At 41.9% G+C, this 25,690-nt stretch overlaps 2 protein-coding genes across 7 annotated transcripts in view; one reads left to right on the top strand and one right to left on the bottom strand.

The window, feature by feature from the left end:
- The window catches only part of LOC147913011 (uncharacterized), a 29,552-nt gene extending 11,267 nt beyond the window's left edge, over nucleotides 1-18,285 (bottom strand). The window contains exons 1-6 of one of the 6 annotated variants that reach the window (XM_087420399.1): nucleotides 16,941-17,065; nucleotides 13,451-13,510; nucleotides 13,275-13,354; nucleotides 12,146-12,217; nucleotides 11,557-11,653; nucleotides 5,866-5,961 (exon numbers count right to left, since the gene is read on the bottom strand). In XM_087420399.1, the coding sequence (XP_087276525.1) occupies nucleotides 5,901-5,961; nucleotides 11,557-11,653; nucleotides 12,146-12,217; nucleotides 13,275-13,354; nucleotides 13,451-13,455 (315 nt within the window). In that variant the 5' untranslated portion in view covers nucleotides 13,456-13,510; nucleotides 16,941-17,065 and the 3' untranslated portion in view covers nucleotides 5,866-5,900. The other 5 variants (XM_087420398.1, XM_087420397.1, XR_015549230.1 and 2 more) reach the window with 5 other exon arrangements.
- On the top strand, nucleotides 17,358-21,498 carry FABP5 (fatty acid binding protein 5). The gene is made up of 4 exons (XM_004427143.2): nucleotides 17,358-17,501; nucleotides 20,033-20,205; nucleotides 20,586-20,687; nucleotides 21,243-21,498. Exons 1-4 carry the CDS (start codon nucleotides 17,423-17,425, stop codon nucleotides 21,294-21,296), a joined length of 408 nt encoding a protein of 135 aa, XP_004427200.1. The 5' UTR covers nucleotides 17,358-17,422; the 3' UTR covers nucleotides 21,297-21,498.
- The last annotated feature ends 4,192 nt before the right edge of the window (nucleotides 21,499-25,690 follow it).

Here is a 25,690-nt window from a genome sequence, read left to right as displayed (position 1 = left end):
CAGACATGTTCTACATAGTTTCTCAAATATCCCCAATGAGTCAAGTCACAGTTTCCCCCAGCAATACCCTAGGCACTGACACATCCTGTGTTGGCTCTTTCCCTTCCCTGACTCACTTCCCCATTCCCCTAGCTGGGATTCTCTCCCAAATAAGCTACTACCATCAAGTTCTTATCAGAGTCACCTTCTGGAGGTGCCTGACCTCAGACATTTGGTAATAAAAGTTATAGGAAATGAAGATGAAAACAAGTTAGAATATTTAAGATAGGGCAGTAGCTAGAAGGTGGCATAGTGTCAAGAGATTTTTCTTTTCTGTATATCATAGGAGAAAATCAAGCAAGTTTATATATTGAGGGGAAAGAGCCTATAGGAAGGGGTGGAGGGTGTAGGATGAGTGAGGAGCTCAGCGAGCAGTGTCCCTGGGATGGTCGGAAGGCAGGTGAAAGCACAAGGTGGGTAATAGTGGAGGAAGAGGGGCACCTCTTTACTGAGGAAGAGGAAAGGAGAGATGGCAGTCGCAGCAACAGGTAAGAGTGTATTGCGTGTATGTTCCAGGGGCCAGAAAGCAGAAAGGGGGCTCATTTGCTCAGGGTGAAGGAGATTAGGGTGAAAGTATAAATCTATTGAGCAAGAAAAAAGATGGAGACTAACGGAATGCCTTCATTTAGGTGGTGAACGGAAAAGAGAAAAACTGAGAGAGGCAAGTCAAGAAGCAAGTAATGCAGTGCCACAGATACGAAAGAAGGGACAACTTTAAAGGAGAAAGTGATCAAATTCTCCAAGGCTGTAGAGAGGCTGAGGCGATAAGGGGAGGGTTTGGATTTGGCCGTTTCCTGAAGGATCATCAGTGATTTTGGAGAGAGGAGTTTCCATTGGGTTGATCAAATAGAAGCCATCCACTCAGAGGATAAAGGAATAAATGGATAAGGGAAAAGATGGAGAGCAGTAAACAAGAGAGCCCTTGATTGGAGAATAGTTCCAAAATGTATATTCACATCGATTTAATGGTGAAAGAACCCCACAATGTTTCCAGGTACACCAAGATGCCTGTATTCAAAACCCATCAGCTACTGCATTGTATTATATGAAATTGCCTGGATTTGACCTTTTTTTTTTTGCCTGAGGAAGATTCGCCCCGAATCTGTTGCCAATCGTCCTCTCTCTTTTTTTTTTTTTGCTTGAGGAAGATTGGCCCTGAGCTAACATCTGTGACAATCTTCCTCTACTTTGTATGTGGACTGCCACCAGCGCATGGCTGATGAGTGCTGCAGGTCTGCACCCAGGATCCGAACCCACAAACCCGGGCCGCGAAAGTGGAGCATGCCGAACTTAACCACTACACCATGGGGCCGGCCCCTGGATTTGACCATTTTTAACCTACGAACATGGCAATTTTATATGATTCAACCCAATATTCAAAAATATCATGAGTTAGGTTTCTTACTGACTAGCAGTCAGATTCTCAGGTCCTTTACTTCTAAGTCACTTCTAAGTCTACAGAGACTCTCTGAAGCATCAAACTGCCAAGAACACTTTGTGGTACACGAGACACATGGAAGCAGGATAATTAAAACTGAAAAATTATTAATTTCATTTTTAGAGTTCACTAATAATATATGCTTTATTTAAAGAATAAAAATTTCTGTAATACAGTATTAGAAATAAGCAGCTTTCTTTTTGCTAGATTTTCACAAATATTCTGAAAATAAAAATCTTTCTCTAGATCCATCAGTTTTTACTTCAAGTATTTTTGAGAATGAAATAGCTATAATAGAACGAAACAATGAGTGGTAATTTATCTGCTAGAGACATCACTGAGTGAAAGCAACTGTAGTGAACTTGATTATTTTGGACCATACTGCTTGCTTCAATAATTTTTTCTCAAATTTAATTGGTTTGAGGCCAATGATGAAGGGCATGTAAAATGCAATTAACAGACAAAAAATATCTCTTGTGATTTGATATTAAACAGAAGTGATGGAGTGTAACATTAAAAAATGGTATCAGAGGTGCACACTTTGCATTTCACTTTAATTATATCAATTTTAGATTCTGGAACACTGTAGTTTCACACATGTTTAATTAAATTATGTCAATGTCAATACTTTTAGGTCAAAAAATTTTTTGGAGGAAGTTTCAGAGACAGGTAAGATGGAGACAGTAAGTTTTTGACTTTATGGCTACTGGACCAGAAAAAGCTCCTGAGGTCTCTTTTACCCGTAAAGATCTGTGGTTGTAACAGGGAGTGATTTAAATGGAATGCAAAGCCCCTAAGACAGACGACATCATTTCTAATAGACTTTGGGCTCACGAAAGAGAAAGTGGTCTGTATTAATTCCACAACTCTCCATCCCCCATAAGTAGTTTCAGACTGATGTATTTTTTTGAAAATGTACAAAACAAACAACAAACAGAGAAACTAATGAAATCTTTTTTAAGAATTAAAGGATTAAACCATTTCTTTTTTTTTAAAGAAAAATTGAAAAGCTCTAATTATATCTTTTGTAAAGATAAGAAACTGCAGCTTTAAGATAGTAATGCTTAGGCTGTGTGCTGCTGGCTGTACAGCTGACGTCTGTCTAAACTGCCCTATAAGATGCCACGCACCAGATCCTATTCCACATACTCCTTTCAACGGATTATAGGCATATGTAGGAATTACGTATTGTCTTCCCTTGACCCTATTTGTTAATAGGAACGCTCTTTTTGCCGTTCCAGTGCTCATTTCCTACTCTCCTCTCCACTTTGTTCTTTTCCAGAAGCAGTTCATGGTAACAGTTCAAGGGAGAGTCACCGAAGGGGTCTGAAGTCCCCATATGGGGGACATTAGTTATATTTGTAGTACCAAGTCAGCCATAGGCGCATTTGAGTGGCTTAGATTCTGAAGAAACCATCTAGGATCACAGAGAATACCAACTCAGACATTTTGAGACAGACTAGTTATTTGCTGGGGCCTAAAACTATGCTTTTGGAACATTTTGAATGGGTAAAAACCTTAAGACCAAAATAAAATTTACATTTTATATTGGTTCAGTTTATTTACTTTGTTAGCAAATAAGTTAGGTAATTCTATTCATAATAGTTACCACCCACGAAACAATATGTGCCATTTGTAATATACACATATGTGATATAGTCCCCATTTAAATGGATATTATGGTCCTCCTTTAAAGATGAGGAAGCAGAGAATGTAAGTGACTTGCTCACGATCATACAACTAGTATGTGGCGGAGCTAAAATTCAAATTCAGTTCCACCCGGCTCCAACTTCCACACTTTTTCCACCCCGCCATGCAGCCTCCAAAAAGAACCTTCAGATATTTCTTGGTTACATATCACTCTCGCAGCTGTCAGTGTAACCTTGTATAGTGGAAGATCAAAAGTTATTATGTGGCCCCCTCAAAATCCACCTCCCTAATTGGTGAACTCAACCAACTCTAGCTGCGCTCAGCTGACGGGTTAAAATCGACAAAGGAAAAACTACCAAGTTAGATATCCCTGAATGAATTAAAATAATTTGAGGACTATTTCATAAGCTAGGATGAATAATATATGCAGAATTTTATTGAACTGGTACTATTTTTTTCCCTACATACTTAAGACATTTCATAGTTCTTTCTCTAATGCTTATATTTTCTTTTTAAAAATAAACATTCGGGGCCGGCCCGTGGCTTAGTGGTTAAGTGCACGCGCTCCGCTGCTGGTGGCCTGGGTTCGGATCCCGGGCGCGCACTGACGCACCACTTCTCCGGCCATGCTGAGGCCGCATCCCACATACAGCAACTAGAAGGATGTGCAACTATGACAGACAACTATCTACTGGGGCTTTGGGGGGAAAAATAAATAAATAAATAGAATTATAAAAAAAAATAAAATAAAATAAACATTCTTAATTAAAGCCTAACACTAGACAGAGAAGAATGCACAAATCTTAAGAACACAGCTGGGTGACATATCACGACATGAACCCATTGGTGCGAGCCTCTTCCAGACAGAAAACTTTGCCAGCGCTCTGAAGCCCCCTCCTTCCCTTCCCAAGGACTCCTCTTTCTCTGCTTCCCAAGAAACTATCGTCTTGGCTTCTAACATCATAGATTAGTTTTACCTATTTTTGAATTTTTTTATGAGTAGAATATTCAGGTTTTTAATCTGTGTGTGGATTCTTTCACTCAACATCGTGTTTGTAGAATTCACTCAAGTGCTGCGAGTAGCTGTGGCTCTTCCGTTGTCATTGTTGAATGCTATTCTATCGTGTGACTACACCGCACTAAAAACCCGTTCCACTGTTGATGAACATCTGAGCTATTTCCATTTGGGAGCTCTTACAAATAACACGACCGTGAACCTTTTTGTACATCTCTTGGTATAAATGTTCAACTTTAGTAGATAATTCCAAACAGATTTCCAAAGTGGTTGTACTAATTGCCAATCTTACTAGCCATGAATGAGGGTTTCCATTCTACATTTTAGTCCTACTTTTTTTTTTTTTGAGGAAGATTGGCCCTGCACTAACATCTGTTCCCAATCTTCCTCTTTTTCTTTTTTTCTCCCCAAAGCCCCAGTACATAGTTGTGTATCATAGCTGTAGAGTTGTAGCTCTTCTATGTGGGACGCCTCCTCAGCGTTGCTTGATGAGTGGTGAGTAGGTCCGAGCCCAGGAGCTGAACTGGTGGACTCTGAGCAGCCAAAGCGGAAAGCTCGAACTTAACCCTACGCCACCTGGCCGGCCCCTTAGTCCTACTTTTTGATGTTTGTTAAAAAGGTTAGGAGCTCAGAGGAAGCATTACCTCTGTCCTAGTGCAGCATAGGGATTTTATATATTCCACCCAGGATGACTCAGCTGTCTTCTTGGACTCTTGTCTTTGTGACCTACTCCCTAGCTGCAAGTGTTAGCACTCTAGCTGAGAGTGCTTTCTGGAATTTGCTGTGAACTGGGACAATTTAATAACATATGGCAGGGCACCAGTGTGATGATCTCATCTCAGAGTAACCACTTTAAAATCATCTTAGTATTGTTGATTCACTAGTCTGAAAAGAGCAATGTCAAAGTAAGCCATTTAGAAGGTGGAGGCACATTAAGCCTGGATGCTGTGCTGCAGTCACAGCAAAAATGAAGGCTGAGGTCTTTTTAATGTCTTTAATGTTTCTCATAGTGTTTGGATGGAAGTTCTGAAGATACCAGAGCTTCTGCAAAGCACCGCTCTAGAAGATAGTGTTAATAGAGCTGACAACAAGTGCTAACCTTCTTTTTTTTTTTTTTTTTTGTGAGGAAGATCAGCCCTGAGCTAACATCCATGCTAATCCTCCTTTTTTTGCTGAGGAAGACTGGCTCTGAGCTAACATCTATTGCCAATCCTCCTCCTTTATTTCCCCAAAGACCCAGTAGATAGTTGTACGTCATAGCTGCACATCCTTCTAGTTGCTGTATGTGGGACACAGCCTCAGCATGGCCGGAGAAGCAGTGCGTCGGTGCGCGCCCGGGATCTGAACCCGGGCCACCAGTAGCAGAGCGTGCGCACTGAACCGCTAAGCCATGGGGCCGGCCCGGTGCTAAACCTTCTGACCCATCTCTTTTAAGTAGGTCAAAACCTTTTATAAAAGTTTCTTAAAAATCCTAATAATCTTATTTCATAAACTCTTTCAAGCTATACCTACTCTTTACTTAGTTAAGAGAAAAGCTGTGAGAGATGATCATTTACCTTAGATAATCCTGGGTACCAGGGACAATTCCACAAATAAGTTTGCAAAATGCAATAGATCTATTACTTTAACTTGTCTTTGAAAAGTTCAGTGAGAGTGTGGAGATGGTGTGGAGAAGAAAAGAGAATGACATTCTTGAATTTACTTGTAAGTAATATATATGTACCTATAATTCTTCTTCTTGCTGATGGTGAAGAGAAACTAAACAAGCGAGTTAAACTTGCAGCCTTCAAAGAGAATCTCCCATCCTTGGTTCACGTCCCTTAAGTAGATGAAGAGGAAAAGGTGATGTAATCTCTGAATAATAAATAGAAGATTAACAGAGGCTTAATCTCCTCGGTATTTCCAGTACCCAAAGTTTCTTTGACCACAAAATCCATTCTCAGCCTCTTGGTTGTCTTTTTATATTAATTACATGAATGGTCACTAATCTCTAATAGAGCATCAATATTCTTAATTACCTTTTCTTCAGCCCATGGAATCATGTGCAGAATGGCACGGTCATCATCTAGTATCTGGTGATAGTAAAAAATCCCCCAGTAACCTGAAAGTGAGGTTTTCATGTTCAAATTCGCTGGCGCTGTCCTCTTGCCATTTGCTTTCAGGGGCATCGGTTGACTTAATTGATTTATCTAATACATTTGGCATAGACTCTGGCAAAATTTTCAAGAAATGGTAGAAATCTCCAGTAGGTGGGAAAAAAGAAGGAAAGCGAGAGTGAGGTTAAGGAAGAAGGACGAAGCGTGAGAGAATGGGAGTGCCCCTTGCACATCTTCACAGGTGTAAGTCAACACAGGTGTAATCGGTAGGTTTAAAGAGTGGGGCTTCTCACTGTGCAAGCAGAAATCAGTGTCCTCCCCTCCCCCAGCTTCTGCACAGATTGGGAAACCTCCAGTAGGGAAAGGTGGAGACTCTCTTCCCGCCTCCACGAGGCTACCTCTGGCTGCTGTAGTGCTGAGGAAGAGAGGAAAAAGAAAGGGTAGAAGTCTTATTTGACTGCAATGGTTTGATCTGAAACTTATTGACATCTGATACTAAATTTAAATGTATCTGAAATTTATTTTGTACTTAGTGAATATTTAAAACCCATTATTTTTTTCATGAGATGTTACTGTGGATTCTTTGGAGAATGGCATCCCGCAATCACTGAGAATTTCTCACTCGCAGTTTCCTTGACTCAAGGAACTCTTCCCTCTCTCTGCTCATAACACTTCCTTCCGCAGGATCTTGCTGGGCAGAAGGGGGCTGGGCCACAATAATAAAGATTCTATTATGAAATTTGCCCAGGAGTCTGAGTCTGAAAACAGTCAATGGTATATATTTGAGTTTTCAACCGTTATATTTCAGCCTTAAATTAGATGACAAATGATTAAAGGACACAATTAGGGCTTTTTTGTTGTTGTTTTTGTCAATGCAGCTTTCTTTTGAGGTTGTTCAAGAAATGCTCTGTGAAATTAATATATACATCCTTGAAATTTTGATATACTCTGTTCTCATTTTCCTTTTTCTTCCTGAGGAAGATTTGCCCTGAGCTAACATCTGTGCCAATCTTCCTCTATTCTGTATGTGGGTCGCCACCACAGCATGGCTGACAAGTGCTGTAGGTCCGTGCCTGGGATTTGAACCCATGAACCCTGGCCACTGAAGCAGAGCATGCTGAACTTAACCATTATACCTCAGGGACGGCCCCTATTCGGTTCTCATTTTACAGATGACAAACAAAAATCTAAGTTTATACAGTTATTTTGTAGCAGAGTAAAGTCTAGAAAGAGGGTCTCCTACATCCTAGGCCACTGGTCTTTCAACTATACCATTGTGCCTTTAGGGTGGATACTTAATAAAATTATTGTTTTATGAGTGACGCTAGTGTTTCTTTGCCTGGCCTATCTTAAAATATTGAAACGTAGAGTTATGATAGAGACAAAAGCTGCTCTAATTCGATTTTTAAATAACCTTTTTAAAATAATCTTTTTCAATTCAAATGAAGACAAAGGGGAATTGAGGTCACAAAGATTATGACATTTTTAAAAAAAAATTTCTCTAAGAATCCTAAAAGACCCTGTTACAGTTTAAATAGTGAGCAAATTGTGTTTGTTTATATGATACACATTGTTGTTATATATATGGTTCCCTGAGAAACAATTAATTGCATAACTAACCATAGTGTTCAATTTCCCATAGCTACTTAAAATCTATACATTTGTATTGTTATAATCATCAATTATTAACTATTATTTTCATAGACCAACTATGAATTGACAGAAAAAATTTAATTTTTATGCTAATCCTCCTCTTATTTTTCATTTTACTATTTCTCTCTATGAAGTATGTTTTAAAATACTTAAATAATTACTGAATATACTTCATTCAGGCAACAACTGCAGTTGTATTATGCAAATAATCTAATTATGTAAGTAGAGTGGAAATGACTCTTTTTGGAATGTTTTGTGATAGTATGGTGAAACAAGTCAAAGTCATTATTATTTGATCCTTCCTAGCCTCTAGCTTATCCTAAATTGAAAACGTTATTGGAATTATTTTTGTTTTTCACTATTATTTTTGCTGTAATTGATACCTCTCTCTCTCACACGCACACATATACACACATACACACATAATATATATTTTATAGAATTTTATGTATAGTTCTTTCTTTCTTTCAAGTATTTTATATATAATATATTTGGGTCTCTAGGCAATTTTTTATGTGGATGAAATATTATCATCAAATACTTATAGGCTTTATGGGACCACCATGGGAGAATAAATGAGCAGACAGTCTATGTTATTTCAGAGGGTCAAACTAAAACCAATAGCCAGAAATTACTGGAAGCAGATTTCAGCACAATAGAGATAATGGCATTCTCCCGATTAGAACTATTAAAACATGGAATGGGCTTCTTGGTGAGGAAGTGAGGCCTCTATCACCAGAAGGATTTAAGTAGAGTTGGATTTATTTGTATTGAGGGAATTTTTTTTTTTTGTAAGCCATAGTAGTTATTTCAATGATAATAGCGATGAATCTAGCAGGTCAATTCTTTTTTTTTGTTTTTTGTTTTTTTTCATTTTGTTTTGTTTTGTTTTTTAAAGGGGATCTTCATGGGCTTTAGCTGAAGTAGAAGACACCTATAATTCCTCCAAACTCTAGGATTTTAAGATTCCCCTTTAATTCTGAATCCAAGTCCCAAATCCATATTCAGAAATGAAACTATGTAACTTTAAAGAATTTACTAATAATATGTCTGCTCAAGTGACAGCTAATTGGGCCAAGATCAGGTCTGACCAGAAATTACTGCCAAAATACGCAATTAAAAATTACATGGCTGGGTGTGGGCGCCAGGGATCAAGTTTTGCTTCTGTATATGCATTAGTGACTCCAACTAGCTCGGTTCCCTCAGAGCACCAAGGCCTTAGGCTTCAGGTTGAGAAAGATTAGCGTGAGAATGAACTAGAGCCTGGCCCTACAAAACGAGAGGTGCCAACAGCTCAGCAAAGCTTAAAGCAAAAGGAAACCTATTACATTTTTCACAAAATGTAGTGTCACTATTCGTGTTTATTGGAAAGGGATAAATATAAGGTCTGCTGAATTCCGAAGTGATTTTTATTTTATTCGTTTCCAATTATGATTTATATCCCCACTTGCTTTCAAGTGAGATATTAGGCAGTTATGATTTTTTGTTCCATAACGGAGCCAAACTTTTGTTTGTGTAAATATATCTCAGAAATAATTATGTCAACCCAAATGCAAAAATACAATATAATGTAAAGATATTCAATTTGAGAAAAAACCTTTCTTTTCATTTAGTAAATGACATAAAGTAACTTTCATATAGTAAGTAACATTCAAAGGGACGGTAGTAAATGACATTCTTTCCTGTTACTGGAAGCTGGTCCTATTCTAGAATAGTAGAGGAGAAGAGAGTTCCAGGATATATTTCAGTTTAAGTGATTCCTTGCAAGACTGGTTTGGGTCTGTGGCTCCTCAGAAGGTTCATTAAATACATCTATCTGTCTTTCTAGACTGACTAGAGTTTTTATCACTTGTATGAGGTACTGATACTATAGCTGCAGAAGTGATAATATTTTATACCATGCAACAAATACAATAAAACTCCTCATAACAGAGCCATAATCTTCCCCTAGGAACCACATACGGTTTCTACTGAAAGTCAAGGGCATCAGAGTATGTGTGGTAGAAATCTCTGAGTCTCTTCTCTCAAAAGAGGATGTCAATGACATGAGAAAGAGAACACAGCAGGATTTGTGGTCCTTTACAAGCCGGCCCTGGTAGTCTGGTGGTTAAGATTCGGTGCTCTCACCACTGCGCCCAGGCTTGGTTCCTGGTCAGGAAACCACACCACCCACCCGTCAGTTGTCATACTGTGGTGGCTGTGTGTTACTACAATGCTGAAAGGTATACCACTGGGATTTCAAATACCAGCAGGGTCATTCACGGTGAACAGGTTTCTGCGGAGCTTCCAGACTCAGACCGACTAGGAAGAAGGACCTGGCCACCCACTTCCAAAAAAAAAATTGGCCATGAAAACCCTACGAGTAGCTCCAAGCACCAGAAGTTTCTACCCTGTTGTATACAGGGTCACTAGAGTTGGAATTGACTCCAAGGCACTAACAACAAACTGGGGTGGTGGGGGATCTCTGTTTTGATTTGTACAGTGGCAGATTTTATTATGCAAATTGTGTATCTTACCATACATCACAACCTTAGGATCAACCAAGTTTCAGTTTATGAACTAAATCATGCCAGTGTGATGAACTAACTCTAAAACATAGGGAGAGTCGGGTAGTGATGTGGGTTGCTTCATAATATCGAACCCAGAACTTCTCAGACAAGATCTTTCTAATCTGAGCCAGGTTTACCTCAGGTGGCTTTGCAGCATTTGTCACATTAGTTTTAAACAAGATGTATCCATTTAGTACATCCACCTGGTTCCTGTCAGAGAGACGGCCTGTTCTAACAGACAGACAGACAAAAAGCTAGAGTTTCCAGATATAATTGAAAGCAATAGGACTATGTACCGCCTCCCCCACCCAAAGACTCTGTGGTATCTTCTTCGAAAATTCACTTAATATTATAAAGATAAAATGACATTGTCTGATATTTTTCAAAGCCATTTAATACTTGGGAATTTTCAGAGTGTGCTGAACTAAAACAGAAAAATTTTTCATAAATATTGGTTAAAAAAAAACAAATGCAGTTCTTTAACTGGTATAAGCTTAGGTAACAAACTCCTTGAAAATAAGGACTAGGTCCTATTCCACAAAATTATTAGACGGTCTAAAAATGTAGGCTGACTTGAATCAAAGGAATCTGTTATCTGTGGACAGCTCTGCTTGCCCTCCATTTGTGGGCATGCAGAATAGTCCACACGTGACATATTTGTATAATGCCATGAGAGTAGGGAAAGACTGAATATGGCCCCACAGCATGTCTTCCCTCCTGTACAGCAACCTTCAGGTTGTACATTAGATGATACTAGAGTGCCATGATAATGCCATATGTGAAATTTAGGCTCTGGAGCTGCCTGATAGGTGAGAATTAAATTTCACAACTCTTCATCCAACATCATTCAATTTGAGACACTTGGAGTAAAAGAGAGCACTGTTCATAATTACACCAGGACAACAAGCATAACTCCGACCTGTCCAGGCAAATTGGGACGCATGATCACAATATTTTGCACTATGCAAAAAACTGTGTGCTCAATTCTACTAACCACCCAGGGCAGAAAAGCCGTTAGAAACTCCAGCTTTGTCCTGAGGGATTAACTATGTATTTTGAGGCTGCAAGATAAGTGACAAGATTTGAGATTTGTGGCACAAATTTTCTTTATCTCACCTTCGAAAATAGACCCAAACCAAGACCATGGTTGCCGTCAATGGTAACACCCACTCAGCCTCCCAGTTCCTGTATGAAGTCACAGCATTTAGCCAACCTAGAAAACAGAATGTGGTTCACTGGAAACTCAAATTGGTTTTCCATTATTAACAGTGAGTCACTTAATTGAGAAAGTATTGCTGTAAAAGGAGAAATTCAGGAATACAAGAGGCAAGACAGCCTGGGGAAATGTATGGGAGAGTAAAACAAACCTTTCACTACACACTAATGAATTTATGTATTGAAGTTTGGTCAATGCAGAAGGGAACAGGTGAACAAAAAGCACCCTGGGGTGTGTACGGGTGGGTGAACAAAAGGTCTCTAGCCTGCCTCCTGGCTCCTTTAGAGGAGTGCACCGAATCACCTCGATGATGTTTTTGCAGCACTGGACAGGCTTCTGAGGGATTATAGAGTGGCTCTTCCCACCACCAAGTGAAGGGGACCAGAGGTAGGATCTAGAAAGCGTCTTCAGTTGGACTTAGGTAGATAAATAAATTCTGATGACTCTTCTTAAAAGCTAATTCAGGCAAAAGGGAGCTATGGGACTCACCCATCAGGATAAATGGCTCAGAAGTAAGCAACCCTGTGGTTTTGTAGATTTGATATGAAAAATCATTCATTCCTGTGGATAAATATCAATAAAGCAAAGTGATCAAATGGTGTTTGAATCTGGGGAAAGAACAACAAATCACAGAATATCATATGGAAGGTGGGACTGAAAAATGGGCAAGTATATAATCTGCAAGAAAAGAATTTGGCCTTTTCCAGTGGAAAAATCTTGTTTGGAGGTTTTTTTGTTCTTACAATTTTTATGAATTTGTCTGTATGTTTGGGGCTGGGGCGACCCCAGACTTTGTATATAATATAATGTACATCACGAGTGGTAATTTCGTTGGAGGTGGGCTTGAGGAGGTTGGGGTTGCTAGGAGATTTATTCTGAGGCTGTGTTGCCTGGTAAGCACAGTGTTCTTACTAAGATTTTGTGTTTACTGGGGTGGCTTTGTAAGCATCCTCCTGTTCCACTTCAAGCTGCCCCCTTAGGTGTTGTGTTTTTAGAACTGGAACATTTTGAGCACTGCCCACATGAGGCATGACAGGATTAGCCCAAACCACATATTTCTGCAATCTGTTGCCATGAGCTAATGACAAATATAATATCCAATAATACAAAAGTCTGGACAGTAGGGAGATCTATGGAAGTAAGGGAAACAAGTTGATCTTACACTGAAATGAGCCATTATGCCCTCTGCCTTATTTTGAAACCAATCACCTTTAATTATCGTAACTTTTGCAATGTCTCGTTTTCCCTCCAGCTATTCTCACATCCAGTCATTTCGCAAGCACATATTAATGATGGATTATTTAGGCAAATGGAAAGTTTTAATGGTGAGCCATTTGCAGTCATGTTGTATAAGAATCAAACTGCTTTAAGTAAAAGAACAAAGTTCATAAAATAACTCCATATGTGTAAGTGCTTTAATAAGAAATAATCTTATTTCCAAAAACAAAATCACCTTCCACTGATGGATGGCAGCTTGTGGCTGGATACATTGAAGGATCTAGAACTTAGTATTCAGGGTGTGACTTAAGCTGCATAGCTCCCAGACCTTATTCTCATCTGGGAATTTTTGCTGCTGTGGACAACCGACAAGAGGCAGATCCAGGCTTTATCTACTTACTACGATTTTCTTTTCGAACTGATTCCAAAGGAGATTTTCTTAAGGAAGATCTGGTCTTAAGTTGGGTAGGCAAAGCATGTCTAGAGCAAGACAAGCCAGGAAGAGTCAGGGTCAAAAAACTGGTTATAAAATTTAAGGGAGAAACTAGGTTAAACACATATATTATCCACCCCTACCTCATTTGAAGCCTCCTATCATGCTTCCTGGTGAGGAGACAGAAAAATAGTTGCCTCAACCTAATTAGAAAAAAAGTCCAAATGTTGAGTAAGATAATTTCTAGAGTTTTCCAAATTCCTGTCTTTTCTATATATTTTTATGCAGATATAATCAGAAAATACTTAAGCACTGAGGTGCAAGTCACCCTGACGTGGCAGAGTCACACGCAGATTGTTGCATATTTTACAGCTGTGCCACTCAAAGCATGGTCCCCAGACCAGTAGCACAGACACCACCTGGGAGTTTGTTAGAAATGCATGATCTTGTGCCCTACTCTGGACCTACTGAATTAGAATCTGCATTTCAACAAGATCCCCAGGTGATTTGCTTTTCTCCCCCCCTTTATTGATTAATCTGGGCATATAGTTAGAGAAGACTCGATTCTGCGGGCATGGATTGCTTTGTGCATTCTCTGCAATGATTCATTTAACGTGGTGCTCTCTTTCTCTACCAACTGCACACTTCTTGGCCACCAATGCTTGCTGTCCTCAGGAAGTGATTATATACTAACATCAACTTTGTAGAAAGCACATTTATCTACACAAACTGTAACTAGGAAGCTGTCTTTAAATAAAATTACATAATACACACCAAAACTATGTGTGTGATTGTGGAATGTGAAGCTGACAAGCTACTAACACTTATCAAACAAAACCTAAGAGAAATATTCTGTTTTACCACTAGATGGAAATAGAGTAATTTTGAGTATATTTTTCAGGGCCATGAACTACCGCAGAGGTACTTCATAAGCCAAAAGGGACCTAAGAAATCATTTAGTCTAATTCTTTTTTTTTTTTTTTTTTGCTGGGGAAGAATCACCCTGAGCTAACATCTGTGCCCATCTTCTTCTATTTTGTATGCGGGTCGCTGCCACAGCATGGCCACTGTTGAGTGGTGTAGGACTGTGCCCGGGATCCAAATCTGGGCCATCGAAGTGGAGCACATGAACTTAACCACCAGGCCACAGGGCTGGTCCCTCATTTAGTCTAATTCTTACCTCCTTAATTTCATAGATGAGAAAACTGAGGGTCAGAGAGATTAAGTAAAATTGTATCTGTTTTACAAATGGCAGTGCTCTAGAGCCACTGGGGGAAGAGTTGTTAGTAATTCTTGATTCTTAACCATTTTCGTCCATAAGAACAATGTGTTGTTACCCTCCGGCATGAAGACATGGTGTGACACTTACACTGCTCTGTGCTGCTACTAAAACCAGTGCCCAGCACAGTTACTTACGTTTGTAAGGATAGGCTGGGACCAAACTATTGTTCCTTACATTCCCTGTATTGTAATGTAATTAATCTTAATCCAGTGATAATTCTCCTCCTTTTTTTCCAATGAAGGGATACTCAACCATCCCATAAAGTCATAAAAGACTTTAATCAGAATTGTTTTCACAACATTTTTGGTTTTTACACCTCATATTGGGTCCAAGTTAAGTAGCCTGGAACAGGACTTTAGTTAGCAGTTAGATCTTGAAATCTATTACCATTACTCTCTCTCTTTTTTTTTTTTGTAAGGAAGAGTGGCCCTGAGATAACACCTGTTGCCCATCTTCCTCTATTTTGTATGTGGGACATTGCCACAGCCTGGCTTGATGAGTGGTGTATGTCTGCACACGGGATTAGAACCTGCGAACCCCAGGCGGCCAAAGCAGAGCGTGTGAACTTAACCACTACGCCACAGGGCTGGCCCCATGCATTACTCTTAAATAAGGAAGAGGTAATAGGGCACATGTGTACGGTGATGGATGGTAATTAGTCTTTGGGTGGTCAATATGATGTTGTCTACACAGAAATCAAAATATAATGATGTTCACCTGAAAAAAAAATTAGATCCTTTTGCAAAAAAAAGAAAGAGAGAGAGGGAGCGAGGGAGAGGGAGAGGGAGAGAGAGAGAGGGAGAAAGGAAGGAAGGAAGGAAGGAAGGAAGGAAGGAAGGAAGGAAGGAAGGAAGGAAGGGAATCTGAATTTAGGGCTTGAGGAACATTAGAAATCATCTACCCCAATCTCTTTCTATACATACTACAGATGAGAAGCATCAGAGAACAAGGGGTTAAGTGTGTTGCCCACAGTAGCAGAGCAATCACCATGACCTTCTCCTTGGTTCCATAGGAGACACTAACAGGTATTTTGGCCTATATCTTTCTGTTTTGTTTGTTGATGCCTTTTAACCACAAAAGGATTATTTCCACTTATCACATCAAAGAGTGTGTTTCAAAGTTGTCTTAGGTAATGCCTCCGGTTTAAAAACTATTTCTGAAGTAACTTAAGTATTTAGTACTGTAGTACCATTCTCCTTTTGTTATTGCTGTAACGTGTTGCTTATGATAATCTAAAAATTAGGATTCCAGTACGGAATCCTGGCTACTATTACCATGTTCTATACAAAAACGGATAAAACATGTTAAATCAGCACATTAAGAACTCAAGTGCAAACACACAGGAGCTGCCTCTCTAGGAGGGGGGCGCTGCCTTAGGTGTCTGGAAGAAAGCACTTGCATCACTGAGCAAATGGCACACTCAGCCACCCTCAGAACATGCACGTTTTCTGAGCAGCGGAGCCTCAGGTGTGGGAAAGGCAGGCCCTTAGTGGCACAACTACATGGCCTGAGTCACTCAGTATTAACATGGTATCACAAGGAAACTGGAGTCACCCTAAAACTAAGGCAAGGACTTGAAATAAAAGGGGTACAGTGCAGGGAGTAAATGTCCTGAGGCACACCAGGAGATGACAAGCCAACCTCAGATTTCAGTTTGTTAAGGATGGTACAAGAACGAGTATCTTGGTATGGTGCAGGGGACTGGAGCCTCTACTCTCAGCTCCCCCGGGAGCACAGTGAGCTAGACGCAGCCAGGTGTGGTCCTATTTCACAAGGTCTTGAGTGACAAGGACCTGGACAGGGATACTGGTTCTCCCACTCGGTGAACTTTCTCTGCCTTATTTCAAAAAACTGGGATAATGCTCTTGAGCAAACATTTAGAGGATTGAGCAGAATTAATGGACATATAGCGTCCAGGAAGCACAGCATCTAGCACAATAAACGGACCTCATCTCCATCAAGGCGGCTGGCCTCTCTGGGGGGCAACTTCTTCGCCTCCACCCAAGTCACTCCCACAGGGACCCAGGAGCACAAAGTAAGACATGCGACAAATACACCTGGAAAATTATAACGTTCTACACACAAATGTCGGGTATTATGATGAGGAAAGGTGAGGAGGAAATGTGCTGGAGTCTAAAGACTCGAGTCTGAGAAGAAGTTGTGGAGGGCTCACTCAGCTGGCAGTAGAAACTAGCAAGAATTCTTGAGTGGGAACATTTAATAGCAACGACAGTCACTCGAGCTGAAACCTCCTATGGACTTTTAGTTTGGAAACCGAACTTCCTGGGACACCTCCACCCACCCTGCGCTTTCGGATAAAATTGTCTAACTCAACGCAGGTACATACTCACCTGAGTCAACCAAACCAGGCATCAACCAATTCCTGCGGCCCCAGCCCAGCGAGGGCCCATCAATTCCTTGGGGTATTTTGAATGGAAAAGGGCGGCGGCTGGCCGGGGAGGCGGGCGGGCCCCGCGCTGGCCCCTCTGGGCCCCCGGGTGTGCGGGGGCGCGGGGACGTGCAGGGCCCGGCGTGCGGGCGGCGCGGGGCGCGCCGGGCGAGTCTCCACTCGCTGGAGGCGCCGGCGGGGCTCCTGCGGCGCGGCAGGTGGAGCCCCGGGAGCCGGGCCCTGGGGCGCGCGCGGGGCGGGGCGGGGGCCGGGCGAGGCGCGCTTCCCATTGGCTGCCCGGCGCCGCCCCGCCTCCCATTGGCTGCCCGGCGCCGGCCCGCGCGCGCACCGCCTTTATAAAGCGCGGCGGTGCCGGGGGCCCGCACGCCGCGCTCCCCACCGCCGACTCTCCTTTCCTCGCTGCGCACGCCGCCGGCGCCCACCATGGCCACCATTCAGCAGCTGGTAGGAAGATGGCGCTTGGTGGAGAGCAAAGGCTTTGACGAGTACATGAAGGAAGTAGGTGAGGCTTCCGGCCCGGCGGCGCCTGCAAAGTGGCGTGTGTCTGTCTGTCTGTCCCTAGTCCCCTTCAGCGCGCCGGGCTCAGCGTCCGGGCGCGCTCGGTCGCCTGCCCCCAACCTCTGTGCGCCTCTTCCATCCTGCACCCGCACCACGCGGCCCGTGGGTGCCGGGCTGCGCTGCGCCGCGCGGGCAGGCGGCCGGGAGAGCAGCGTGCGCGCCGCCGCCGAATCCCGAGATGTGCCGCGTGGTCCGCCCGGCGCCCTGCTCCGGTCCCCTCGCCCACGCGGCGACCCCCGCGCTGCTTCCTGTGCGCTCCCCCCTTCCCGGCCCAAGCTTCGAGCCCCTCCAGGCGGCGCCTTTAGCTTTCCCACGTGTTCTTGCCCACCGCGCAGCATCCCTCCTCCCGCCACCAGCCTGCCTCTCCCGCTAGCCCCATCGCGGCTGCACGCGCACTGCCGCCTCTTTTGTTCCCAGACGGCGCGCCGGGCCCCCGCCCTCTTCCCCACGGGGACGCGGTGCCGGCGCGCGGTTTCCAGCAGAGGCCCTGAAGGGGCTGCAGCTTCGGCTCTCATTCCGCTCTCGGTCCCGTCTCCCCCACCCCCGGGTGCTCTGCCCGCGCTCACCGGGTGGGCCGGGCCCTTTGGGTTGGTGCAGATCCCCGAGGAGCGTCGGGGCATCCTCACGTCCAGGTCCCAGAGGGGCGCTCGGAGGCGCGGCGCCGGCAGCGCTGAGCTGCTGGCCTTGCCCCGCTGGGGGGCGGCAGTGGGCGGGTGGCCTGTGGGAGGAGCGCGACGAGGCCGAGGGTGCCCGGGGGTGGCCGAGCGCGGCTGCATCTTGAGTGTGAGGGGCAAAGAGGCAGTGAGTGGACGTTGTTGGCCAACCGCAGTCAGAAACCGCCGGGCCCTCCTGCAGCTGCTTTCTAACGGCACCCAAGATGGGCGTGGTCCTGCAGAAGGCCCTTGACTTCTTCAAGCCTTCCAAAGGAGCCTAAGTCTCTCTCACTCAAAATTGTGCATTATTTTCTATTATTGTCCTTTCCTAAGCCGGTGACAACGATTGCCTGCTGGTTGACACATTGGGTAGATTAGCAAAGAAAAATGGACCTTTGTCGCAGGCCCCTAGGAAGTGGGATGGAGTAGCCTACCATGGGTCCTATCTGGAAGGGGCCTTCCAGCCCTAACCAACTGGGACTGTGACGGTGCTCTAGAAGACGCCATCTCACAAATGTTCACATGGCTGCTCTCTGGGGCACAAGTCACTGCAAAGACCCTCTGTTGAAACCAAGTCCCTGAGGCACTTCAGAAGCACTCCTTCACTAGCCTTTATGCAAGATGATGACTGGGTAATGCTGGTTTTATGGTGAATTTTGAGTGTATTTATGATACTGTGAGTAAAACTGGAAGACAGTGTTTTTTTCTTTGCTTTCACTGTAAACCTAGATCGAGATGACTCTGGAAAAAGCTGTTGACTGCACTCATGTCCAAGAAATGCAGCATCTGTGTATGTTCACCTGTGTGAGCACCAAATAGAGAATGCCATTTCTCTGCCCATTGAAGGCGAATGTGTTTATAGGATGGCTGGTTTCCAGGGTTCTAGAGTCATGAAGGTTGTCAAGGCTCAGTTCATTAGAGAACAGTCGAAGTGTGGAAAGAGCAGAGCCCTTTATTTGTCCAAAGTGAGAATAAATAATGACTCAACCAACAACACAAGGCACCAACCCTGAGCTGGCAAAAGAAAAGGCTCCCAGGGGACATTTCAACCTGGCTGAGTGTTCCTTATCAAGCCAGTTACTCTGCCTAGGTTGTAGTCTCCTCATCTGTGAAACTGGGATTTAGCCTAGATCTAAGTTTCCTTCTAGATGTTAACACCAAGGGGAAATACACAGATTATAAATTAAATATATCAATATGGTAATTAAGTTACACAGCTATAAAGTGTTTTCTATGATTGAGGGTAAGGTTTTTTCCATTTAATTACATCAGGATTGTGCTATTCTTAAAACATTGTTCTATTTGAGTATCTCAGGATTGATTTCTGTTTTGTGTAGTCTGTTACTCAAATATTTATCCAGGGCCTTTTGTGTGCCAGACTATGTTCTGAAGTCATATAATACAATGGTTGGCAGAAATGAGAAATCAATTTTAGAAGTCTGGATTTCTTCCCTAACTTTCTGAAGGCCAGCAGAGCATGGTGGCCAAGAGCTGAGATTTGGAGCCAAACTGCCTGGGCATTGGCTCCCAGCTCCGTCACTTTCTAGCTGAATGAGCTTGGGTAAGTTTCTTCAGTGCCTCACTTTCTCACGTGTAAAATGGGGACGGTGCTATGCGCCTCTCACAGGGTTGTTCTTGTAAGGTTTCCGTGAATTAATATATGTCAAGTGCTGGCACCTGGTGAGCACTGGATATGTGTTTACAGTAGTTATTGATAAGTGAAAATATGCATAGCATAGTAATTACAGTTGAATGACTACTTTTATTGTGTAAACTATAACTCTGGTCTTCCTGTTGTCTAACATGATATAACGTTCTCCAGGAGTGGGAATGGCTCTGCGGAAAATGGGTGCAATGGCCAAACCAGATTGTATCATCACTGTTGACGGCAATAACCTCAGCGTAAAAACTGAGAGCACTTTGAAAACAACACAGTTTTCCTGTAACCTGGGAGAGAAGTTTGAAGAAACTACAGCTGATGGCAGAAAAACTCAGGTTGGTCATGCTTATATTATAAAATCACACATTTCTAGAATGATACATTGTATTAATAACATTCTTACTGTTTACAGGCAAGAACTTAATGAAAAAGTCTCAAGTTATTTTATGAATTGAGCTTGGACAAATTAGTGAAAGTTCCAGCTTCATAACTTTGTCTATTTTATAAAAGTAGTTGAAGGACCAGAGAGAGAATGAGTGTCCCTTATGTGTGTCTAGATTGAAAAACATAAACTATTATGAATAAGATGGGTACGGGTTAATGAAGTAGACCAGAAAGGAGAAGATGGAAAAATGTTGATCGAGGAGGTTATGAGTCATGGAAACTTTCTTGTAATGTATTTTGGGAGATTAAGAAGTGTACTTTATTTTTGCAGACTGTCTGCAACTTTACAGACGGCGCGTTGGTTCAACATCAGGAATGGGATGGGAAGGAAAGCACAATAACGAGAAAATTGGAAGATGGGAAATTAGTGGTGGTAAGTGCCAAATGACTTATGTCTTACTGGGTTCTTGTTTGTCTTCATAGTTCATGTCTCTGTTCTCTGTCACTGATGGTGAGGAGAACTAGGTGTGGGATAAAAAAATGCAAAATAACAAGTTAAATGCTAGAACACTAATAACTAAGAAAGGCCTTTGTGGGGCTAGAGAGGTGAAGTGATGTGGCGGAGGACGGAGACGGAGCTGGGTTTAGTCCATGCTGTGCTTCTCCGTTAGAGTATAATCTTGGCAAGCCACCAGTGCCCTCTTGGGCATACATTTTTCTATTTCTTTAAAATGAGGAATAATATTGACCAAGATTAGATGAATAATTTAGATGTCACAGATCAGTACTTTAGTTTTCAGTGAAGCATACACACATCATAAACAAAAGAGCAGGTTCTAGCTTTCCAACCCAGGAATCCTGAAACGCATTTTCTTCATCTGTGAAGTACATTACAGGTTTTGTAGGATTCTGATCTCAGCATTTAACTACTACAATTGCTCTGGGGTGCAAGGGTAATCTAACTCTTTAATATCGTTCTTTCTCCTAGATATGCGTCATGAACAATGTCACCTGCACTCGGGTCTATGAAAAAGTCGAGTAGAAATTCCATCATCCTTTTGGACAGGAATTAGCTGTGAGGATGAACAAGCTCAGTTCAATGAGCAAATCTTCACATTGCTTCTTTTTTTTTCATTACGGTGTACAATTATCTTTATCACAAACATTTTGCATGCAACAATTTCAGTGTGTTGGTGTAATTAGGATTATCCCTTTGGTTAGTAAATAAATGTGTTTGTGCTATACCAGTGTTCTATGCTTTTTTTAACTTTACAGGAAATTAGTGATGACTTTTAATAATTCTGAGTTGAATAAATTCTGGGATAGTCTTAAGGGTACTATCTTGAGATTAAAGTAATTTATATGTAGAGCTACTTCTGTGGCAGGTACGCTACCAATGATCTAAGCTTGCCCTACACTGTTTGAACTGTGTATCAACTCAACGATCTTAAGTTTCTGGCAGAGACTGTTCTCATTAAAAAATAGCTATGTAAACTTTATAATTTAAATATTAGAATAAAGGTTAAGTTGCCATCTTTGACTAATGATCGTACTTTTCATGGTATACTTATAACTATTATTTAGGAATTCTGCCACCAAAAATTCATTTAATAAACTTTCTGAGAACCCACCCTGTGCCAGGCAGTCTTCTAGAGGTTGAGGTATGTCTGAGCTTGAGGACAAATCATTGCCCTCACTGTGAAGAGAAACACTCCTAGCTGTGGAAGAACACAATGTGCTCATGAACAAAAGCTGTAAAAGCAGGACAGCTCTAAAATACTTCTTGTGTGTGAATATAAAGAATAACCAGAATTCTACTGAACTCCTGTTCTATTTCTCGAACCCAAATACAAATATCTGCAGTTCGTACTTGGAGAAATAGCTTGTAGGCGCTAGGCTAAAGCTTTGTATGCATTATCCTCAGAACAAAACTTAGAGGAGCTGATGCCGTTATCTCTATTCTGCAACTAAGAAAACAGGTGTTTGACTAGTTAACCTGTTCCCGGACATAGGAAATAGCAGAGCTGGATTGGGAATCTACATCTCGTCGAGTCCAGTCAATGACTGTTCAATCATTCTGCAACAGTGCCTCTTCTTGGCTTGTATAAAGATCCTGAGTCTCAAGTCCCTTAATGCAATAATTGAGACTTTTCTGAAACCACCCTCCATGCACTGAAATGTTAGCCTGTAAGAATCTGAAGAATTACTGAAAGTCAGCCATCAGTAAAAGAGTTTGACTCACTGATACTCTTGCCCTGTGTTGTGCAATCTGTAGCCATGAGCCACATGAGGCTGTTGGACACTTGAAATGTGGCTAGTCTGAGCTGAGCCGTGCTGTAAGTAAAATACACGTTGGATTTCAAGGACTTGATACAAAAGTAAAATGCCTCTTTTTTAAATATTATTACATATTGAAATAACATTTTTGGATATAGTTGGTAACCTAAATATTATATATTCATAAAATTAATTTTATCTGTGTATTACGTTTTTTAATGTGGCTAGGGAAAATCTTAAAATTACATGTGCTGGCATTTTTGTGTCCATGTTTTTTTATCGGACAGTGCTGCTCTAGATTTTCTTTTCTATTTGAATTTCCATCTTATTTTAATCTCCATTCTCGAGTTCCTCTTTATCCTCTTTTTCCACTTCTAATAATAGTGTACATTGACATGACTTCCTGAGCTAAACACTGGGCCAAGTACTTGAAGTTTTGTAATTCTCAGAACTGCCCTAGATGATGTGTATTAATTATTTTTTTCTGCATTATTTAGATGAGAAAACTAAGGCTCAGAGTCTAGGTAATGGTCCCAAGCCATAGGTACAATTCGGAACAGATTGGAGCACAAGTTCATGTGACTATAAAACCTGTGCTGCTAGCCACCGTGTTCTAATGCCCATACTGCTTTAGTTTATGGACTGAGGAGTATCTCTTGAGTATCACAGTAGGCTCATGTTTCTTTTGTGGGGCAACTGTTGACATTTTTGGAAAGAGAACAAAATGCTCATGGAACCCCTCATTCTACCCCTAACACCCCATACATTTCCAGATGTCCTGTAAGGGTGTGGTACCATGTTTAGTTGAGAACCACTGGGTAGAGCAATGATTCTCAGTCTTATGTTATTTGGTGTCAAGTAAGCCCTTTCTGCTAAGCAATCCTTTCATGTAGATTGACCCCTTATCAAAAGGTATAAACTAGTGCCTTCGTTGAATATTTTTATTTTCTCTTAACTGGTAGTATGCTGGAATGTGTTCTGTTTAGTTTCTACAACACACAGGATCTCTTAGGAGATTCACTTTTACCACAGAGCTATCAGATCTCCTGTTTTCTATTCTTTGACACTTTGTTGCCGATAACCTACTGGACATTTCCCTGTGGATGTCATGTTTAATTTCAAACTAGTTTAATCTCCCTAAAATATAGTGTGATGATGTAAGTGCTTGGGCTTTGGAAGCAGACAGTCCTGGAATCCAGTTCTGTGTCTACCCGTTAATAATGATGTGACTGGGGGCAAGTTACTTAACTTCTGAACCCTAGTTACCTTCTTTGTAGAAAGATGCAACACTGCCTGACTCATAGAGTTGTTAAACATCACATGAAGTAGTGCATGTAAAGCACGTAGCGCAGGGCCCAGCACATCGTAAAGGCTTCGTGTCTCCCCAGTCCTCCCCAGTGGAACTCTCTGTGATGATGGAAATGCTCTAACATCTCTGTCCAATACGGTGGCCACTAGCCACGTGTGGGTGGGTATTGAGCACTTGAAATGTGGCAGGTGCAACTGAGGAACTAAAATTTTAATTTTTTTAACTTTAATTAATTATGATGTAAATTTAAATACCCACATAGGATTAGTGACTGCTGATTTGGACAGCACAGGATGCTAACCTCATGTTTTCCAAAATCAAATTTCTTCTTCTTTTTTTTTTTTTTTGCTGAGGAAGATTGGCCCTGGGCTAACATCCATGCCCATCTTCCTCTACTTTTTTATAGGGCACGCCGCCACAGCATGGCTTGACAAGCGGTGCGTTGGTGTGAGCCCGGGATCCAAACTTGTGAACCCCGGGTCCCGAAGCAGAGCACGCGCTCTTAACTGCTATGCCACTGGGCTGGCCCCTCAAATTTCTTGTTTTTGATTTAAAACCTACTCCTCTTGTAGTATTCACGATATCAATCCATAAGAATGTCATTTTTTCTAATTCCCAGGCTAAAAGCCTGGGAGTCATCAATTCCTATCTTTCTTTCCCATACCATATCTAACCCATTAGCAAATTATTTCAGCTTTACCCTCAGAATATATTTAGAATTCAATTACTTTTCACCTCTTCCATAGATACCACCCTGGTTCAAACACCACCACCATCTCTCCTCTGCTCTTCGTGTTTGCATTTTTATTCTCCCAGAGCTATCATTTTAAAAAACAGGTTAAAATACGTACTCCTCTGTTGAGAACGCTCCACTGGCTTCTCATGTCACTCAGAGTAGAAGCCAAAGTCTTTGCAGAGGTCCTATCTGATCTCGCCTATGTCCCCCAAGCCCCCCACATCCCCTCCTGATTTCTTCTCCTACCACTCTCCTCTCAAACATTTCCCTCCAGCCACTGGCCATTGTTGACACAAGTGTGCTCCGCCTGAGGGCTTTTGCACCTGTTGTTGCCTCTGCCTGTAACAATCTTCTCTCAGCAATCTGCAGCCCAGGCTTTCTCACTTCTTCAGGTCTTTTCTCAAATATCACCCCGGCAATGAGTCATCTCCAGACAACACCATGTGTAATAGTTACCACTCCTCCCCCGTATTCTCTATTCCCCTCTGCTGCCCCTGACCTTATCCCCAATCCTTTACTTGGTTTTTTGTTTTTTAAACAATTTTTTGGTTATTTTTTGTCCCTCCCGCTGGACAGTAAGCTCCATGAGGAACGGACTTTGCTGTTACAATGCTCTCTCTCTATCACTCAATTCGGAAACAACCTGCCACACAGAAGATGCTCAATAATAATTTGTTTGTTTCACTACAAGTAAGATGGTTTAACATAAACCCTCACCGAAGGAGAATGTACAGACGAGCAATGACTGAACTTTTGGATCCTGTCCTCAAGCTCTGCGAAGGCATCAATCATTCTCTTCAAACAAGATCTGAGCCTGAGGATGAACGATTATGGTGAATCACGACTGTGAGATCTTTGTAGGGAATATGAGGCTTCGTTACATGCTAGCATAATTTTGTTGCATTTATTATTAGCTTATTCAATGGTTTCTTGAGTCTTAATCTCTTCAACTGTTTTATCAAAATTCTGGTATTTGAAATTGTGCTACGACCATAAAAGGGTTGAGAACCAGCTATTTAACACCTCGGTTTTAATGCTGCCAGCTCGACTTAGGGTATTACTCAATTCTTGCTGCTTATTAATCAGTGATTATTAATGTCTGTTGTATTTTAAA

The sequence above is a fragment of the Ceratotherium simum genome, chromosome 31 (assembly GCF_057802395.1).
Source record: "Ceratotherium simum simum isolate JZ-2026a chromosome 31, ASM5780239v1, whole genome shotgun sequence".
Classification (NCBI taxonomy): domain Eukaryota; kingdom Metazoa; phylum Chordata; class Mammalia; order Perissodactyla; family Rhinocerotidae; genus Ceratotherium; species Ceratotherium simum.
The sequence above is the reverse complement of the archived record's forward strand: the minus strand, read 5'-3'. Positions and strand labels throughout refer to the sequence as shown.

Coding starts and splice junctions, on each gene's coding strand:
- FABP5 (XM_004427143.2), top strand. CDS start 17,423: ATGGCCACCATTCAGCAGCTGGTAGGAAGATGGCGCTTGGTGGAGAGC. Junction 20,206..20,585: donor CTGATGGCAGAAAAACTCAG/GTTGGTCATGCT, acceptor TTATTTTTGCAG/ACTGTCTGCAACTTTACAGA. Junction 20,688..21,242: donor AAGATGGGAAATTAGTGGTG/GTAAGTGCCAAA, acceptor TCTTTCTCCTAG/ATATGCGTCATGAACAATGT.